Below are 20,451 nucleotides of genomic sequence, written 5' to 3' on the forward strand. Positions count from 1 at the left end.
TTAAAGTAATTTGGGGGAGTAAAAGAGGATGGGGAAGTGGAGGGCTTAAGTTCTTGGACTGACCACTAGCTCAGTCCATCTTCACACTAATCCTCCTCTTGTGTATTTGATAGCATTGCTGACTGTGTGAGTTCTCAGTGGGGTCTTGTGTTGGCTTGGAGGCAGCAGTGTGCTGCTGACATGTTTAATGTGATATCAGCTTGGACATGTCAGCGGAGAAGAATTTAGATGTTAATCTTTATTAAATTTAAAGGGATTTATACTGTAGTTATTGTTGTGAGCGACAAATCAAACCATGAGGTGTCGCGCCACAAGTATTTCCATATTTATTCAGCTTCTACCTCACTACACATTTACTGTGCTTTTTTATTCTATTTATTTATTCTATTTTATCCTATTTAAAGCACCCCACTCAAAAAAGTATTTATGACAAAACAGTTATAAACTCAGTGATGAACAGAAATGAACTTTATCAACTACAATGGTAAAAACTTCCAAGCTAAGAATACTCATTCAGTAACATGGGTATGTTTCTCATTTTATGAACATTTTCACATTAATAATAGTTTCAAAAGGTTTCTTCTTTTTTATTTTATTTATTTTTTGCTGTAGATTTTTTTTTTCGCATAACAAAATATGTCCAGATGACTGGAAAAATGAACCCAGACGTGAAACAGTTAACTGTCAGCGCCTGTTTCCACCCAGCTCCATGCACTGGACTATGAAATATTCGGAGGACAATTGGTTAAGTGGAGTTAACCGTTGCCTTTTCTCCCCGAGGTATCTTCCTTTTTGATCCTGCCGAGTCTGGCGCCTTGCAAAACACAACTTGTCTGGCTTATTAAATAGTATGACCTGGAGAAAGAAAACGCCTGTTGCTTCTCAACCGAGGCTATTGTTAAGGAGAAGAGCTCCTGACAGGCCTTAAATTGCTGCAATGCTGTGTGACCAACACTCATACCTAATCAATTTCTATCCTGGCTCCGCACTCTTTCTGATTGGAATTTCTGTTAAGCTGCTTCACTTACTTTTATTTCTATAATATACACTTACGGGCAGGTTATTCATTGACAAATGGATTTGCTTTTATTATATTTAATTTGGGGCACAAAATATATTTTTAATCTCTTTGATAAAAGTACGACTTTGATATCGACACGTAACTCATTAGCCCCTGCTCAGCTTTACAGTAAGAGAGTAATTAAACTAATACTACCGATGGAAGTGCTCTGCTAAAGGATGTAAATGGTCAAGAGAGTCCTCCCCACTGGTTAATTGCACTAAAATTGGTCTAAGCTACTTTGTGAGAGCCATCAATAGTCCCGCACCGCATGGGGTCTGTATGATTAACGTCTCCTTCCTTTCAAAGCCTTCTTGATGTTCTCTTGGAAGGCTACAGGCCAATCAAAACCACACTCTGAGACGTCACGAGGCCAACTTGACGAGATGATTGGTGGAAGCAGGGAGGGGGACAGCCCCTGTCCTTTTATAGACGACCCCGTCCAGCGCGTAAAAAGCTACTGGGCACCGCTGACAGCGCAAAGACGCACATTGGACACCGTACCCCTCAGCCACGTAATTCCTCTAAACGGGCCGCACGGAGGTGCATGGCCCCATCCCCTTGTATCATGATGAATCCTGTGCAGGGGTCGCCGTCCCAAGACGCCAAACAGCTTCATCAAAAAGAGGAGACGGATACGGAGAGCGAGGAACTGCAACCCAAAGACATGACAACCGAGAAAGGATACAAACTCCAGCGGAGCAGCCTCCCGTTTAGCGTCGAGTCATTGATTTCCAAGAAGACCACCTGTCGGACTTCTTACTCGTCCTCAGATTTAGCTCTGGTCCTTCCGAAGCCCGTGGCTGGGCAAGGCGAACATCTCTCTCCAAGGACTTTTTACGCGGAGAGGAAGATATCGGCTGAGAGCTCGCAGGGTGTTTCCAGTAGCTCGAGCGAAGACAGTCCACAGTTTTGTGAGAAAGATCAGAGCACTTGGTTCCAGACGTCCTCCTTTTCTACACCTCCCCGTAAGTCCGTCCCTCCGCAGTTATCAGAAACAAAAATAAACTGCATTTATCCACCTCTCTATAGGAGCTGCATAACAAGTTTAACTGTGAGACGCCTTTTTGTTTCCTACACACGCATGATGCGTAAATACTATTTTTATTTGGTCATTTATTAGGTAAATAAATGCATAACAATGGAAATATGTTTTGCATCTGAGCTCAAGAAACACTCGCTTCTCTGCTGCACCGACCCTTTACCATTTGATGCCATATATGTCTTGTTATCTATAAAATAAATAAATAAATAAATAAATAAATGAATGAATAAATAAAACAACTTTTAAACATTTAAAAAGTCATAAATGAAAGCAGAAAATCTGAGTATGTGCTCGAGCCTTTGATTCCACAAAGATGTGACAGTGTGTGATGCAGGTTATTTTGTCAACATCAATATACTATAGTGTATTTATCAGTGTATGTGTGTGTGTGTGTGTGTAAGCTGCGTTATGCTGGTGTTTGTATCCAGTGGCGAGGGCTCTTATGTTCACCTGCTGTGACAATCCCGCTTCAGTTAAACTCCGATTTAATCTAACCTCAGCTTTTTCTCTTTGCAATTTCTTTGTGACAGGAAGCTCAAGTCCAACTCAGTGTACTTTAAGGAAGCATAAAAACAACAGGAAACCTCGCACGCCCTTCACTACCTCCCAGCTCCTGGCGCTGGAGCGCAAGTTTCGCCAGAAGCAGTACCTCTCCATCGCAGAGCGAGCCGAGTTCTCCAACTCTCTCAACCTGACGGAGACTCAGGTCAAAATCTGGTTTCAGAACAGGAGGGCCAAAGCCAAGAGACTTCAGGAGGCCGAGCTGGAAAAGTTTAAGTTAGCCTCCAAGCCCGTCCTGCCTGCATTCGCGCTGCCTTTCCCCCTCGGAGCGCACATGAGCTCTCCATCCTGGGGCCCTTCAAACGCCTTCCCGAGACCCAGTCTGCCTGTGCCAGGACTGTTCAGTGGACCCGTCACTTATGGGATGTACTATTTGTCTTAATAATGTTCCTGTGTGTGTGCGTGTGTGCTCTTGGCCACAGCACACTTAAAAAGTTTTGGAGTTTAGACCATTTTCCCCCCAAACTCCAAAACCGAAGACAAATACGACATGTGGCGAATATCGGTGTATAAACGTGTGCGAAATCGTTCCGAGTGCGGTCACTTGCTCTTATTTTGTGTCCACTTCTGGGAATCGTGGATTCTCGGCCTTAATTTTCTTAAGCAAAACTCCATAAGCAGATGTCATCTACTCACACAGTAGATGACATGCCTTAAATATTTCATCCCAGCCTGTCCTCCGTGCTCTCCAGTAGCAACTGGGCAATTAAATGTGTCCGGATCTAAAGGCAATAATCCTCTAAAGCTGGGGGACATTATTAAAAGCAACAGAAAAGTACTTAATTGGTGTCAGTGCCTTAAGACCCCGAAGTGTACTCTCTTTATCATCACTTGAATTCCTCATTCAAGATATGAATATTTTTTCTGTTATCGGGTAGCGTTGTCCATTTTTGCTGTGTTAATATCTGTATTATTGTCACGATTTCTATCATTCTTTTTAAAGAACGGAGACAGAATTATATTTTAGGAAAAAAATACATGTATTAGTTTTTTTAACCTTCACAACGTGGCCTTTATGGGAGTGATATTAGATTTACTTTGATGAATTTTGCTGTAAATGTAAATAAAATTTGTAGTGTTCTTAAACGTCCTGCAGTCTCGCTTAAAGGGCAGGAGAAGTGGTATTTATTGAATATCTTTGTATCTGTACTGTGTACATACATGAGTCTATCAAAATGTGCAGTAACTTGTAAAAACTGATTTTAGTAAATAAACATTATCCAAGAATTGATAAGTGCTTGACTCACGTTTTTTTCTGTAAATATCGCCATTGACCTCTGGAGCCTCCGTGTGTTCTGCGGGTTTTTACTGTGCAGTGCAGCGGAAAAGCTTTGTTAGTTAAATGTTTTTCAAATTTTATTTAGATATTTTATTATGTGATTTATAAGTGTGCAAAACGTTTACCTGACAACCTCATCGCATTCACACGCATTTAATTATCTGATTTGGGAATGACCACATAGCTGTTTGATTTTCAGTGCAGATCCGCTTACTTTTACCACATTGTGCACCTTTCGTAATTTATAAATAAAGAGCATAGCGTATTGTTTTGTTTTCCTTATTTACATTTTAAAGCGAAAACAGTTTGGTCTGTAAATCCTAAAAAGATTAGTTGAATCTCAGTTTGTCGCGATGATACAGTTTATTGGAGATAATACACTTTTATTTTACTTTTAAATATAAAAAACACATTTTTCCCACGACCGACGCAAAGGATGTGGATTTTTAAGGATAAAGGAAACCTTTTATCTTTGCTGCGCACATCAAGTAACCAAGTGACATTCATCTGTCTAACCTACAGGTTGCACCAATTGCGCCACGTTTCTGGGAAAATCTCACATTTTTAATGATGGCTTTGGTTTTGGAATTGATGCATTTTATTGTTTCCATTTATTGCCTGGTTACACTTGTGGGACACTGGTAAACTCTTAAGGCCAATATAATTACCTGGAATATAGAGTTAATAGACACATTTCCCCCATAATTGAACCAAACCCTCAAAAGTTCCCGCTTTTCTTCAATTTTTAATTTGTTCTTGTTAATCTGCCTTCAATTAAATTAGTTAGACCCTCCTTCTTTCTTTTTTTTTCTTTTTTACAAAAAAGAAACAGAAACCAAAGGCTTAGAGTTAGTGAGATTTAGGGTTTATTTATTTAATAATTACTCACTGTTAAAGCCCACAGTTCTAGAAGTTGGCTTCTAGAAGCTGGATCGCATAATTGCGAAAGTTTGCAAATGAAAAAAAGGAAAGAAAAGGAAACGCATGAAGGCAGGCTGTGATTACTCAGCCTGTCCAGCAGAGGGCGGTGGCGCCGATTTGCGGCTCAAGGCGCTGATGAAGAAGGCTCTTCCGTTGGTCCGTCCTGTCACAGACAACACTGCAGCGAGGTGAGTACAGAGAAGGGGTGACTGATTGAAAGAATATCTGATAATAATTTCTTAAATAATGGTTAGTTGGGGTCATGCATGTGTCGGTGGATGGAAGATGAAAAAGTAGCCTGACCGGCCACATTCGTGTTTTGTCAAAGTCCCGGTGTCATAGACGGAGTCCTCTGACCTTGGCTAGCAAGCTAACAGAGTTAGCTACCTTTGGCCGGTTTTGAGTGTTTAAATTGAGCAAAACGTCGCGGACGGTGCCACTGCAACTATCTTTAAAAAATATAAAACGCGCTACGAATAACTTGGGTGTATTTCATCAAGACACAACAATTATTTAGCTTCATATTGTCTGACCGTGACCCAGAGGACCAGGAGAAACTCTGGACCTCTGGGTCCAGCGAAATGAGGACATTGAGTTGAAGTATTTTATTCATATCTCGGCGTACAGCAAAATATCTCTCCACTCTCAATAACTTGAAAGTGAACATGTAATATATATTTACTGTCTGAAAGTTATTTCATTTAACAATGTAAGGTACTCCTCATCTGTCAGTTTTATGTAAACGCAAATGTCTTTCCAAATGCTGCAATCACTAGACACTCAATTTTATATTTTATATATTCAATTCAATCGGGTTTTATACACTGAATGCCACGCACAGTATGCAAGCATAAATTAAGGAAACATGAAAATAACTGTATACCCGTTCGTTCCTTAATGATATACATTCATTCTTTATTTTTTGTGTGAGGAATATGCCTTTCATTTGTCCTTATGTTTAACCTACGTGATGCAAATGCATTTGAAATGTATATTAAAATTTTAGGCTTACATATTTAAGTTTATTCTGATTTTAGTCTAAGGAATTGGTGAATCTTAAATACCTGGTGTCAACCAACCAAAGCAACAGACAGTGTACAAGAGAGGCGAAGAAGTGTGCAGGGTTGGTGGTAATGTTTGACAGAAGGATGGCAGCAGGAGTGAAAGGCAAGGTTCTCAGATGATTTTTCTGTATGATGCTTGCGTAAGTTTTGAAATCCAGTTGTAAAATAAAAGTAGTCTTCTCATTGTGGTGCCTCAAACCATTCATGAAGGTATCCTCCTCATCAACAGACAATTTTCCTGTTTTCTGTTTGTTTCTCAACAAACAAACTAATTATTGACCAAAACACATGTTGACAAGATTTGTCTAGATGATTGTTGACATTTTAATTCAATACTTAAAATAAATAAAAACATGTGCCCTTTCTGTTTTCAGACAGTCGAGATGGCAGGCCGTCGTGTAGCCCTGAAGGCCATTGACTGGGTGGCATTTGCCGAGCGAGTTCCACCCAACCAGCGTGGCATGTTCAATGCACTGAAGACTCGCAGTGATGGCATCTCTGCCAAGTATGATATACACCTCTCACTATGTTATACATCATCATCTCCAGTGTGTGGAAATTAGGCTCCAGCTATCAATCGACTAATCTGTCGATTACCCAATCAAGTAAACTCTCAATAATCAGATTAAGTTAACAGGTCATCTGTTTGTTTTAATTCAACTTCTGGAGGATTACTGCAGATTTCTCCCAGTGTAAAACAAACGTCTGTGGATTGAGCAGCCGCAAACTTGGCTTTTCTTAACATCAGAGTTTGTTGATCACATGCTTTGATGAAGTACTCCTGCTAGGTTTTCCCAGTAAAAGATTTAAGGGTGAACACAGGAACTGTGCAGATATTTTGGATGTTAGAAAACATGTTTTCTTTCACTAAACCTGAGCTCACCATAATGGTAACGGCTCTGCCTCTTAGCTGTGCATAAACACTCTGGCTCCACCTTAAGCTGGGCCAGCATCATCATCACTGCTGCCATTGTGTTATCAGTGTTTTTGTTTAAAACTGGAGGCTACCTGGGCTTAATGTTGTCAAACCTTTTATTCACATGCAGCTTCTGAATATGTTTTTAGTGGCAAATATGCATCACTTTTTCATGGCGACGGTAGCACGCTACAGAGTGTTAAACAAAGCATCGAATGTTTGTCGAGAATTTTTTATAATCGAATCAATCAATCGCTGCAGCTTTAGTAGAAAGAAGATGTTTTCTGCTTTCAAGAGAACACAGCAAATAGTGCAAATGGTAGATATTTATCTTAATTATTGCTGCTTGAACGGCTCATCTTGTACACATTGTGCGCTACTGATGCTGGAAGTATCAGTAGTACAAAACAACTGACTGTAGTACACTGGGATGTGTTATTTAAACTGCAATGTTTCCTGCATAATTCCATTCTATTTGTGGTTGTAGAGAGAGCCGTGTTTGTGGGAGACTTAAGGAGTTGGAATGTGTTGGAACAAGAAACTCTTTTTAAGACATGGCTTAATGACATGGAGAGCAGCAATAACAGTGACTGGGTCACCCAGCCAGTAGAAAACAGATTGATCAAGTTGACATGTCATCTTGTATAACCTGCAGACTAAGGCCTGGGTGAATAATTTCATTTTAATCTCAGTTATTATTTTGGTTTCCAGTGATTATAAAAAACAAAAGAGAAAAAAAGCATCACCTTAGTAACTGCATGACATCAAGTTAATGAATAAATTTATGTTAGAGATTTAATAGAAAATTATGCGGCTGTCACATTATTCTTTGCAGACTTTAATTTATACCATCGTTATAATAATTAAAGTGGGCGGTTGCATTAATTTGTCTCCTAGAAGCATCATCACTGAATTTTGCATTTGTATCAACTTGTGAACAGTTCTGTTGTCCATTTTATTTGCTCTTTGCACCTTAAATATCATCTACTTGGGTTTCTCTTTTGCTCTTCTCCTCCCTACCAGGCTAGCCTCCTTGCCAGAAAAGCCTGTGGCTATTGACTGGAGCTTCTACAGGAGTGCAGTGGCCAAAGCCGGGATGGTTGATGAGTTTGAGAAAAAGGTTAGCTTTTCTCAGCAGGTTATTAGTCAATATTAAAGCACCAAATAGAGCATGTGTAGAATGCCATTTTTTAAAAAGTTGTTTGTGGCATTTTTAATGTTGTGTCTAGCTGCTCTGAAAATTTTTCACATAATTAAAATTGTGTTTTCATTTTATGAAAGATTGTCCTGTAATGCCCCATTGTAGTGGCTGTAAAATCAAATCAGTTTTCACATAACTACATGAATCCCTGTGAAAAATTAAGTACACCCTTACATCTTCCATTGAAAATAAGAGGGTAAGTGGCAGTCAGGTGCTGCTAATTCAAGATTTGCTTTCACTTAGCAGTACCTCAAAGACGCAATGCAGAACAAAGTTACGTTGCACAAGATCACATAAAGACATAAAAAACATCAGTACAAAGATTAAAAAGAGGCAAGTATAATAAATAAATGAATATAAAGCCAGTGGTACATATTTAAAAACAATAATAAAATAAATATTCAATTATTGCACAGAAGAAATTTTGATTGCACTGAAAATATTTTGTTGACAGATTTATTGAGTATAATCAAATGCGCTTGATTAACCAATCAAATAACAAGTGTGACCACCTCGATTGAGATTTCTCATACATCATGCACAGTCATTTTCCCGGTGACAGCCATCAACTTCCAGCAACCACTTATTCCTGGTAGGGCACTGGTGTTTGCCAAATGGTTAGCAGACCAGTCTTTAGATCTGTGTGATTGGAGCCTTATTTACTTGACTCTGCATTGTCACAAGTTAAGTCACATGGTTGGTGGCCACATATCTTCAAAACCCCAATTAAAGCAGACGTTTTAACAGTTTTAAAACTTCAGTGTCATATTAACACAATCCTACTATCTTCACAGGAGTGGACCAGCAAATTCACTCTATGTTCAGAGCGTGCAGTGCTTAGAGAAACTGCAAAAAACCCAACAGCTACATGTCAGACTCTACATGCCTCAGTAGCATGTTTACATGTTAAAGTTCATGACAGTACAGTTAGAAAAAGACCAAAAAACTATGGTTTATTTGGAAAGGCTGCCAGGAGAAAAACTCTTCTCTCTAAAAAGAACAGTTCAGTTTGGAAAGTTGCATCGTAACATACCACATGACTCCTGTCCTTTTATACAGAGGAAACCAAAGTGGAGATGTTTGGCCATAATTTACAGTTTCACATTTACCAAAAACAAAACACAGCATATCAACACAAATGCCTCATACCAACTGTGGAGGGCTAATGATATGGACTTGCTTTGGTGCCACAGGATCGGAATGTCTTACAGTCACTGAGTGTTTACCAAAGTATTCTGGAGTCAAACGTGAGGCCATCTGAAAAAAAAAAAATCAAGGCTTTGGAGTGACCCAGTCTAAGTACAGACCTCAAAATGATCAAAATGCTGTCAGTGGGACATTAAGAGAATTATGCATTAACAAATGTAAAATGATTACTTCACCTTATTACTAATAAGGTGGCTCTACAGGCTATTCAATCAATAGTGTACTTGGTTTTTCACAGTATAGAGTATTTTGAAAACCTTCTTTTACATATAACACTGAATTAACAGATCACGAAAACGAGTCAGGACTCACTACTTTTAGAAAGTGTTTTTTATTTTTTTTTCTCCAAAGCTCATGTTCCTTGTTTGCAGCACAATCCACTCAAAACCGGTCTCAGAAACAAGCATTGCGTTGTAAACAACCACCATGGTCTGTTTACAACGCAACCAAATAACCAGAGTCAGCAAATTGCAGGCACAAAATAATCCTGCAATTGAAATATCTTAGTATATACCTAAATACCTTACCTTATCCATTTTTATGTGTAGTTTGACAGTCTCAGACTAGCTTTGAGTGGGACACAAAAAGTAGAGCTTAAATTCCCTGTGTTATTAAATTCTATCTTTTACTTTTTTATTCTTCCTTCACACAGTTTAAAGCACTGCAGATTCCTGAGCCCACTGACACACAGACAAGCACCATCAATGCGCAGGAGGCTGAGGCTGTAAGTGGCGAGATCAAACAAATTAATGTATTTGCATGTTTAGCTTGAAAGTAAGAACATTTTTATCTGGAAACTGTAATGATGAAAGAAGAATTGGCAGCCATACCATGTGTACATATTTTAATAATAAGAATTGTAAATGTGCAAAGAATTTTCCAAAGGTCACAAAATTGTTTAAACACAAATTGACATTTAAAACAGAGGGAGCTGCATCCCAAATCTCTTCTTCTTTTTGCTCTTTCAAATTCATAATTCACTCTTCTCCAACAGAACAAAAGTGCACAAGCCTACATTGAAGGATCCAAGGCCCGCATTGCTCAGTATGAAGAAGAGGTGAGACAGTAGTTGGCTTATTTGCTCAACTGCACCATGAGTGTGTTATGGTGTTAAAAAACTTCTTTTCTGCTTTGTGTGTTTTCAGCTGGCTAAATTTAAGAACATGATCCCCTTCGATCAGATGACCATCGAGGACCTCAACAGCGTCTTCCCCGAGACAAAGTTGGACAAGGTCAAACACCCGTACTGGCCCCATAAGCCCATTGCAGAGCTGTAACTTCATTACTTGACACTGACCTCACAATAAAGATTATGTATTCTAAGGGCGAACCTTTGCTGTCTTCATTGTTTTATTGGTGTGTGGAAAAAAAGATGTGTATTTTAGTTGTCTCTCTTAAAGTAGCACTTTGTTACACTTCCCACGAGAGGGCAACGTTGCTTCAGTTTTACTTGCAGTAAAAGGTATTTGGTGAAAATAACGGCCGTCTTGTTTCGACGAGGTACTATATTTTAATGTCAAGACAGAGCGATTTCCCGAAAATAACATATAGCTAATGACAGATTTAAACGTAACGGAAGTGACGGACATGTGAGGAACTAATTGAGGTTTGATTGTTTTATTAACACTTTTATCGTTCTTAAAAGTGTAGCAGTATCCCGCGGCAAAGGCGAGTGATGGTTGTCTTATTGTCAATCATTCCAAATATTATCCAATCACGGGTCGCCTGGTTAGTTATTCTAAATTCTCATTGGACACAGATTTTTTTATTTACATAAATGTGGGCGGGAGATCTGGGCCAGCGCCCAGTCTTGTATTTTAATTGGGCCGACTTGACAACATATCCAATGTTGATTGGACGGAGATCTAGCGGACTTAGACGAGGAGGGGCTACATTGAAGATGATTTCCGTTGTGTTTCACTTGACTGTACGTGACGATTGACCGGAGTGTATCAGCTTAGGTAAATCCTTCTATACCTATATTATTTAAAGAGATGAGTTTGGTATATGTTTTAGTAGACGACTGTATAATTTTACGAGGCTTTTACTTAATGATAGTAGTGAAAACCGGAGATAGCTCTTCAACTGTGTCACTAATATTAATATTATAGCTGTCACATTGCTCTTTTGGAGGTCAGAAAAAGACGAACTGTAAACCCAAGCCCGTTATCGTATTTACGATGGTTAGAAGTTCTTGCACCCCCAAGTCATTAACGATGGCCGGAGAAAACCGGTAACGACAGCTAGCTAACATCCCGTGACAATAATCTGTCAGGTGCCCTCTGCCTTGAAGGTAGCAAAGATTTTTCTACTTCCAGCTTATCGGCTGTGTCCTAATACTAATACTAATAATAAACGGTTCTCCGAGTTGAAAGAACTAAACGAGGCCTAACTATAATCTAATCTATGTAGCCACTGTCGTCTTCGGGATTGGTTTCATGTGAGTGTTTGCTAGCTAACGATACACTACTGCGACAAAATAAAAAATAAAAACACCATCTGCCGGTGTGTACTAGCTACCTAAATGTCGTAAAGCTTACTGTAAAAACTCCACTTTTTTGTAATGTACTGAAGGTGAATCCTCACCACCATGATCTGTTTACAACGCAACCAAATAACCAGAGTCAGCAAACCAGCGCCGCTTCGGGCGCAAATTATGGAGAGCAGTTTTAGCTGGATGGAAACACGAGCTAATGTCATCCTCACACAGTGGGCAGTGATGTAGTCAGAAGACGCCCCCAGAAGAGCAGGAGTGTAATTTAATATGATATTTATGTTTACAGGCTCTGGACAGAGCACAATAAGGCTAATGTGAACATAAATCCGTGCAGCTGATGAACAGTTTTTGAACAAAATTCACAGTCACGTGTAGCTTTCCTGCACCTGGTTAGCATGTCCACAATTTAACAGAACACTTCCTAAATATATTAAACTGTATATTTTGTGCGAGAAGGGCTTTAATACTCAAATACAGGCAAAACACTGGACAGATCGGTACAATATAACTAGCTGGTCACTGCTTTGCTGCAGTTTGCATGTGTCAGGGCTCTATGCTGCCTGTATTTTATTTAAAAAAAATCCCAGTTTGGGCTGAAAGTAACAACAAAAGAACTGTTTTGTTTCCCTTTACCTGTCTTAAATACACTATTTAACCATTAAGATACAGAGTGATAGTTCAGTCCACTTTGGAATCTTTTTTTTTTATCTGTCAGAGTTTCCAACCATACACATCACAAGACCTTGAAAGCCCAAACTGTTGTTATTGTTACCATGAATCTCATGGTATAGTCGGTACTCTGTTAACAGTCAGTCCAGGTCAGACCGTGTATAGTGGGTTAAACACTGGCTTCATTGTTCCTAGAGAACAATAGGAGTAGGGCTGCATGGAGAGGGGCACTGCTTGGAGGCTAGAGGGTGGATACTATCTCCTTTGGGTCTATCATCCTGTACTCTTCTTAAAGGTGCTATTGCCACACTTTAAAACTATGCTGTGTCAAGTGTAACTCTAAGTTTCAGTTTTTATTTTGTCTGGATTTACGCAAGGTTTGATACACTGGCTGCTTCAACAGAGGCAGAAAAAAGATTTTGCAACACATGGGACTACTTTATCAGTCCATTCTTAGCTCGCCTATTTGTCCATTCTTAAATTAGGCCAGGTTACCATGGCATCCTTTGTTGTGTTCCTCCAGTTCTTGAGTAGTTGTTTTCAGTATGGAGGGCACGTGGGGGTGTGCTTGGTCTGCAGCAAGGTTTCGGTGGCTGGTATATGTAAAAGTAACATCCAGATAAATGCCAGGATCCAAGATTTGTGCCTTTTGGTAGGAAATGCTAAAGATGTTCCTATGCGATGTTGTAGCTCTGTGGGTCCTTTGCAGCAGCATGCTGTTCTGTGGTTTTGTTTATGATGCACAGGGTTACTTCATGTAACACAACACTCCACTCTGTTTTTCACAGATTGAATTTCATCCATGCATCAGTCCAGCCTCTCTATCTCTCTCCGAGTCACCAATCGCACAGGAGAAAGCTGCTGCTGATTGCAGTTTATGTTGTATACATCCTGTCTAAACTTTTAGGCAATTGCTGGTAACATCGAGACATGCTGTATGTTGCACAAATTTTAACAGTCAGTATTTGTAGAAAAATATAATCCAAACTCAGTTTAAAGGTGTGTTGAGTAGGGATTGGTATCGTTTAGGTTTTATCCGATACCAGTACCAAACCGGTACTTTTGAAACGGTGCCAGTGCTTAAACGGTGCTCGAACCGGTGCTTAAAGAATGGAGAACACACACTTTGTCCAAAAACCTCTCATGTTTAGCTGTTTTTTGTAAAAAGATAACAATGTTAGCCTTTTCTGCAGCTATAGGGCATATATGGTATCACTCTTTGGCTGGAAGCAGTGCTTAATCAATGGAAAAAACACCAATTTTGTCTAAAAACCTCTCATGTTTAGCTGTTTCCCACTTTTTCTTTGGTCATTTTAGCCTTTTTGGCCAGGGTGAAGGGAGTATCTGCCATCAAACAAGAAGACAACCGCATGTAACTACGACAGTGTTTGCTAGTTCACCTTACGTGCATTAATGTAATAACATGGTTAGCCTACTCAACGTAAATTACACACGAACAACATTAAGCTACTCACGCAGAGAAGAACAGCTGCTGCTGCCATCATCATCCGTCATCATTTCTGCTACACTGGCAGGGCTAGGGGCCAGGACTCTCCTCTTCGGGTTCTTGGGGGATGTTGCTAACTCCGGGTCCAATAACAGGCACCACACCCGCAGTAGATGTGCTCGGTGTGAGGTCTCGCAGCAAGCTATGAAATACGGCGCATTTCTCGGCTTTTAAAAAAACGCTATGCGTTGCCAGGTGTTTCATCAGATTCCAGGAGTTACCTCCTTTGCACAGTATCAACTTAAAGCACTTGTTGCAGGCTGATGAGTTTGCATCTTTTGCTGTGAAGTACAGCCAGACTTTTTATTCTGTAGCTCTGCTCTAAAAGAACGTATGTACCTGGGCCCGCCTTCTATCCTCGGAAAGGTAAAATGAATGGCTAGAATCCAAAGTGTATGATGTCTCAGGAAAAAAAAGCACCGAAATAAAGCACTGAAATGTGCTCTGATTTTCAGTCTGGTTACTACCGTTTATGTCAGAACCGGTGCCATCCTTAGTGTTGAGTGTCTAATTTATTTATTTTTTCAAGTAGGAATCCAAAACAAACACACACAAAAAACAGTCATTCTCAGTTAGGATGATTTACTAATGCTAGTGTTTCAATATAAACAACATTTGTTGCAGCTCTTTATTATTATGGAAAATGATAAAAGGCTTTGGTATTTCAAAATTGTTTTTATAGTCCTGAATAATTCACATTAAAAATTATCAATATATTTTATAATTTGTTAAGATATAAAGATATTTTCTTTTTCGTTTATTAAAACTTCCAATAACTTCCACTGTCTAATACCAAAAGATTTTATAAAACAGAAAAAAGGGTCAGCATCGTTATTGTAATGTCTTTTCTTAGCCATAAGATGCTTGCTTCTTTATAGGCATCTTCCTCTTTGTGCAGCAGCCTAATCTGTATGCCCTTAGCAAACATAGAATCTGCTTGTTTAACCTCCAGCATCACTTTCTGCTCGAGGCTTTAGAGTTAGTGGGTAATTGGTTGACTTCAGTCAGCTTCGCTATTTATTTGTCTGTAGACAGTGAGCTTGTTGTTTTTGCTATAGAATAAATGCCTGTGTCAGCTGAATCTGTCTGTACTCTGGCAGACGTGGGCAGTTAGGTGGTATGTGCCTGGATAAACTTGTACATCTCCTACTGCTCAGTGTGTATCTCTCTGGGGAGGTAAAATACTACAATGTACAATGGCAGTGGTTAAAGGAAAATTGTATGTGCAAAAGAATAGACAGAAAACAACAAAAAACCTCTCCACTTATGCAGTCACTCGTAAACACACGAAAACTAAGATACAAACCTAACGAACACAAAGCTGTTGTCAACCAGCATTTCTGCCTTTTTAATTAATTTATTTATTTTTTAAATTTCATCATCATCATCATCCCGTTAAAAATGGCACAAATTTAGTGGAGCAACAAGAAAATCATTCCTATTTGGATGAAGGGGAAGGATAAAAAGGTGAAAAGGGGGTAATGAGTTACTACCTGTATAGTCGTTTATCTGTTATCTAGCAAGCCTGCCGTGTTTCTGTGTAACTAAGACAAAGGCCTGGATCAGTGATGTCAGCAATATGCTGTTGCAGGATGCAAATTTTTGGATCCCTTTTCTTCTGTGCAGCTGAAGCGATTTTTGAAGAATAGATGCAGTTAGACAGCTAATCCAGAAACTTTAGTTAGGGACTGAGAAATCTTCTTCTCTTATGCAACTGTGTGTGCTAACAACTTCTTTGTCTTTGAACTACATTTGCTCGTTCTGCCCCACTATTTTTTTTTCCTGCAGCTGTGAACTATTTAATTTGTTTGTGTGGATGCACGTCCATAGTAACACTCATACTCCTGGTAGTACAAACTGTAGTTTTCTCACTCAGCTGGGCAGCATAGACTACCAAGCTGTAACATGTCAAAGAACGCTTTATGTTGACTTTCAACAAGTTACTTTGCTTTGCTAAACAAGATATGTTTGACTTGTGTTAACAGGAAAAATCACAGTAAGCAGCTAAATAGAATTTGCCTCTCTATAATTTGAAAGTATGTACCTGTGTTTTTCATATCGTGCCATGTCAAAATAGCTTTTTGTTGAGTATGCATATCTATCTTTGTTCTCAGTGGCTGTTGATGGACCATCCCTATGAAGAAACAGGGTTACAATGGGACAGAGTACCTCCGAACAAGAGGGTGAAGGTCACAGCCAAGAGGTTGGTTTTGACTACAGTATTTATTTGTATACGTGTCCTTGCTCCAGCGGATGGGCAGTCTTTCACAATCCTAATGTGGAAACAGGCTTCAAGGTTATTAACATAAGCCACAGCAACCTGCCAGTAGAAAACGGTGTGCTGGTGACTTGTATTAGCACATAACTTTGTGCTTACAAAAATATGAAAAGCTGACTTGTAGGTTTTAGAAAGAGACCTTGAAACAAGTGTCCATTTAAAACTTCTCAGCTAGTGCAGAATTTGAGCTTTCATTTTAAACAAAGTTAGCTTGAGAGTGTGTAGACTACGTTTACATCACTAGAGCCATCTGCTTGTTCACCACTAATATGTCTCGTTGGTTAGCCATCACCAGTTTGTCTGTCTGTAGCTTGGTCATTTTTGACCACCCTAGTGGTGCACAATTTGAGCTTTCATTTGAAACAAAGTTAGCTTTAGAGTGTGTAGACTAAGCTGGATATGGTTTTTCATGCATGCACAGTGACAGATTTGTCCTAGTTGTCATTTTGAGACAAATGCACATGCATGTACACTTTCCACACTCAACTCACTGATTTCTGAACTATATTTTGAACTCTTATTCTAAGTCTGCAGGTGTAGTGCATTTCCATGTGCACATGCTGTCCATGCACTTACCGTCTCTAATTTCCACTATCAGTGAGTGTCAAGTGACGTGTCCAGCTTAAGACATTTACTGCTTAATAACCCTTAGCTAAACATACGGTAATTAATAATGACTGATAACGGACATGCAGTCTTACTGTCTGGCTGTCAGACAGCACCTATTACTCTTACTCTTGCAATATGGTATCTGATGGATTGTTAGTGACACACACACATAAAGACACATAAAGAAGCTTGTCTTGGCCACAAGATCTTTGCACTCTTTTCAAAGTCTTTGAACTGACAGTCTTTATTTCAAAAGTAAGTGCTGAGTTTGATATTACTTAATTTAAGTAATAAAGATTTCCTTAGTTGAAAGAAAAGCCAAAATATATTGCCTGTGAGCCCAGTAATTTTATATCTGAAATCCTGAGTCTATTAATAGTATCCAAAACTGTGAAACTCTGTGTGGTAATCATTTTGTAACTATGTGAAACATGGTAAGGGCAAAGTGCGAAGAGGATCAGATGAGTTGCTGCGTTCTCATCTCCTTTGACTGTTGTTTCATGTGCATTAGGCAGTCCTTCCTCAAGGACAAATTCCGCATTCTCACATTCCAGTGCACTTCAGAACTGAAGCCTGCAGGCCCGGGCTTCATACTAGGAGATGATTAAAAAAAAAAAAAATTTAAAAATCCCATCTCGCCACTTGGTTATGGTGTTCCACGTATGCCCTACCTGCTAGCATTTTGCACCCTGCTGTTATATGCTGGATTGTCAGGGGCATCTTTACACAGCCTGCACCTGTTGTCTTACCTGGTGTGATAGACCCCAGCTTTTATGGATCTTGTCCTCAGAGCTTGTTCCTGTGCTGCCATGATTAGTGCCTCCATGCTGTCTTTCAGTCCAGCTCTGTCTAACCACTGGTAGGATTGCTGGATGCCAGCTGCTTCATCTATCTGCCGGTGGCATATACCGTCCATGGGCCTGTCCTTCCATCATGGTTCTTGTCCTTGCTCCTCTTCTTTCTTGTGTTTCTGCTGACTGAGATATTTACTAAGCAGGCAGTCATCATGGATGTTTGTTGTCTCATCCTGGACAGTGGTTCTGAAGCTCACTAGTCCCCAGCCTTTTTTTTTTTTGCATAGCATAAACTCTCAGGGTGCTGGATTTGGGGTGAAACCCTCCATGCATACTAACGAGCTTCCTTATCTTGATGTCCATGGCTTCTGTCTCCTCTTTTGGCCAGCTTAGTATCCCAGCAGGATATCTAATCTCTAGCAGGATGTAGGTGTTGATTGCCTGGATCATCTTCTTCCCATTCAGCTGACTCCTCCGGACCTGCCTTACTCTCTGCAGGTATTTTTTAGTTGTGGTTTTCCTACCATCCTTCTCATGGCTTCCATTTGCCTGTGGGTATGCAGTTTGATGTCATCAATGTAGGTGAGGAGGAGGTGGCTTACAATTCCCCTGCTCCGTAGTCGGTATCCATATCCCCCTTGAGTTCCCGAGGAAGATTCTTAGGAACCTGTTGATCTTGTACAGCTCTAGGTTTCCAGGATCCAGTTGTGGGGCATTGAGTCATAGGCCTTCTTGTAGTCAATCCAGGTGGTCCACAGGTTGGTCAGTCTGGTCTTGCAATCGCAAGCAACTGCTCTTTCTACCAGTAGCTGGTGTTTCGCCCCTCTGGTATTCTTGCCAATTCTTTTCTGTGCCCCTCTCATATATTTAGCCACATGCCTGTTCATATTAGCCACTATGATGCCTAAAAGGAGCTTCCATGTGGTACTGAGGCAGGTTATTGGCCAGTAGTTGGTTGGGACCAATACCTAAAACATTTTTTATTTTGTTTTGTTTTTCATTTTCTGATTGACTGTACTGTTTGTGTCTTCTCTTGTTACATTAGGACGGGTTTGATAACATCAAGACTTTTGTGGAGGAGGAACTACAAACAAGCATGGTGAGCATCCAGTATGATTTCATGTCTTAGTAAGTCTCATTCAACAGCCAATTTGTCACACAGGTAAGGGAACTGTAGATTTATACACTTGGAAATAAATTGGAAAACTAACAGAAACTACCTAATACATCTCAAGTAGGTGTAACCATGTTTACTGCTGGTAATATATGTACCTTGATAACAATGAACAAATAATGAAAAACTGAAAATAAAATTATTTGTTTTTAATGGCCTCAACTTAGTTTTTTTTTCTTTTTAGAAAACACAAATACTTTAACTAAAATATTACTTGGGTAATATCTTTAATATTAAAATATCCAAGTAAATAAATGCTTTACTGTTGTAAATACTATAATGTATACCACTGACGTTCTCCCTCTTTGGTTCCTCTTTATTCAGATGGTGGGGATGGTAATTGGTGCAGGTATCGCCATAGTCCTCATCGCCATCCTGATCTTCTTCATCTTGCGGAGGATCAAGCTTCGAAGTCAGTAGTTGCTGAAATGCATTTCTCATTGTACATCTAAAACGCATAAGGATAGTCATGAAGTCAGTAGTGTGTATACCTGTGGTAATGTCATTTATTATGTTTAACAGACTTAGAAGCTCAGGAGGCTCCCAAATACCGCTTCCGCAAGAGAGACAAAGTGATGTTCTATGGGCGAAAGATCATGCGTAAAGTGAGTCAGGCTGTATAAAAGCTCTAGCTGTCTCTCACACACAGAAACACGTCATTCTCGTAGTGTTTCAGTGTATAGTACTTTTTTTTTGTTTTGTTTTTTTAAGGAAAGAGTAATATTTAAACAAAACTATGTTTCATCAGGTCTCCCAGTCTACCTCGTCCCTTGTGGGTACATCCTCTTCTTCACGGCCACGCCTAAAGAAGAAGCAGAAGATGCTCAACATTGCCAAAAAGTACATCTGAATGCTAACTTTCATCAAGCATACGCTATTTTGATTGTACTAACATTCTTTATGTGGCAGTTGCTTTCCTCTTATTTCCTTCTTATTATCTTCCTGCATGTGACTTGTGTAGGATCCTGCGCTTTAAAAAGGAGGTTCCCATCCTTCAGGCTAAGGAGCCCCCTCCCTCAGTGCTGGAGGCAGACCTCACTGAATTTGATGTGGCCAATTCCCACCTCCCCTCTGAGGTGCTCTACATGCTTAAAAATGTCCGGTAGGTTTAATGTCTGTGTGATTGTGTTCTGTAGTCCAGAGTACATAGATCCAGTGAGTGAGCAATGAGTGTAATTCCTAACCCCCAAGCTTCCCTTTTGTCCTTTCATACAGGGTGCTGGGTCACTTTGAGAAGCCACTCTTCTTGGAGTTGTGCAAACACATGGTGTTTTTGCAGTTCCAACAAGGGGAGTATGTCTTCAGGCCAGGTCAGCCCGACAGCAGCATCTATGTTGTTCAGGATGGAAAACTAGAATTGTGCCTTACTGGAACGGTATGCAGGCTCCGTGTCCCTTTAATCATGTTTACCTCTGAATTTTATGCAATGAACTGTTGTTTTTAATTATGACTATAGTTTATTGTATGTTTTGTAAGTTTGCACAAATACTTTGTGCAAACTTATGCAAGCAGCAAAGTGGTTTACCAAGGTGCTTACCCACAAGAACACTGGCTTTAAAAAATTTGTAGCTAATCATGTCTCCTTTAGCCAGTGTTAGTGTTTGGATACATTTACCAAGTTTTAAGTCCTGAGGGAGATGTTAGTGCAGGCTTTATCTATATTGATACTT

At 39.7% G+C, this 20,451-nt stretch overlaps 3 protein-coding genes across 6 annotated transcripts in view; all 3 read left to right on the forward strand.

Moving 5' to 3' along the window:
* Positions 1 to 1,444: 1,444 nt before the first annotated feature.
* On the forward strand, positions 1,445 to 3,885 carry LOC120716866 (homeobox protein MSH-C-like). Its single transcript, XM_040004542.1, has 2 exons — positions 1,445 to 2,028; positions 2,636 to 3,885. Exons 1-2 carry the CDS (start codon positions 1,608 to 1,610, stop codon positions 3,046 to 3,048), a joined length of 834 nt encoding a protein of 277 aa, XP_039860476.1. The 5' UTR covers positions 1,445 to 1,607; the 3' UTR covers positions 3,049 to 3,885.
* Positions 3,886 to 5,010: 1,125 nt separating this feature from the next.
* On the forward strand, positions 5,011 to 10,583 carry LOC120716867 (ATP synthase subunit d, mitochondrial-like). The gene is made up of 6 exons (XM_040004543.1): positions 5,011 to 5,054; positions 6,305 to 6,435; positions 7,870 to 7,966; positions 9,906 to 9,977; positions 10,248 to 10,310; positions 10,399 to 10,583. The coding sequence occupies exons 2-6, from the start codon at positions 6,314 to 6,316 to the stop codon at positions 10,528 to 10,530; spliced, it is 486 nt and encodes a 161-aa protein (XP_039860477.1). The 5' UTR covers positions 5,011 to 5,054; positions 6,305 to 6,313; the 3' UTR covers positions 10,531 to 10,583.
* A 497-nt stretch (positions 10,584 to 11,080) lies between these two features.
* Positions 11,081 to 20,451, forward strand: part of pnpla6 (patatin-like phospholipase domain containing 6) — a 30,934-nt gene continuing 21,563 nt past the window's right edge. For all 4 annotated transcript variants that reach the window (XM_040004539.1, XM_040004538.1, XM_040004541.1 and 1 more), the window contains exons 1-8: positions 11,081 to 11,214; positions 16,041 to 16,129; positions 18,653 to 18,706; positions 19,106 to 19,193; positions 19,304 to 19,386; positions 19,530 to 19,621; positions 19,743 to 19,883; positions 19,997 to 20,156. In XM_040004539.1, coding sequence (XP_039860473.1) covers positions 16,082 to 16,129; positions 18,653 to 18,706; positions 19,106 to 19,193; positions 19,304 to 19,386; positions 19,530 to 19,621; positions 19,743 to 19,883; positions 19,997 to 20,156 — 666 coding nt within the window. In that variant the 5' untranslated portion in view covers positions 11,081 to 11,214; positions 16,041 to 16,081. The remainder of the gene's footprint in view (positions 11,215 to 16,040; positions 16,130 to 18,652; positions 18,707 to 19,105; positions 19,194 to 19,303; positions 19,387 to 19,529; positions 19,622 to 19,742; positions 19,884 to 19,996; positions 20,157 to 20,451) is intronic.

The sequence above is a fragment of the Simochromis diagramma genome, unplaced genomic scaffold (genome assembly GCF_900408965.1).
Source record: "Simochromis diagramma unplaced genomic scaffold, fSimDia1.1 OVJJ01000487.1, whole genome shotgun sequence".
Lineage (NCBI taxonomy): Eukaryota > Metazoa > Chordata > Actinopteri > Cichliformes > Cichlidae > Simochromis > Simochromis diagramma.

Bases quoted from the DNA above. Each gene is read 5' to 3' on its own strand.
- LOC120716866 (XM_040004542.1), top strand. From the start codon at position 1,608: ATGGCCCCATCCCCTTGTATCATGATGAATCCTGTGCAGGGGTCGCCG. The intron at 2,029-2,635 runs GTAAGTCCGTCC...TCTTTGTGACAG, and splicing joins CTCCTTTTCTACACCTCCCC to GAAGCTCAAGTCCAACTCAG.
- LOC120716867 (XM_040004543.1), top strand. From the start codon at position 6,314: ATGGCAGGCCGTCGTGTAGCCCTGAAGGCCATTGACTGGGTGGCATTT. The intron at 6,436-7,869 runs GTATGATATACA...CCTCCCTACCAG, and splicing joins AGTGATGGCATCTCTGCCAA to GCTAGCCTCCTTGCCAGAAA. The intron at 10,311-10,398 runs GTGAGACAGTAG...GTGTGTTTTCAG, and splicing joins TTGCTCAGTATGAAGAAGAG to CTGGCTAAATTTAAGAACAT.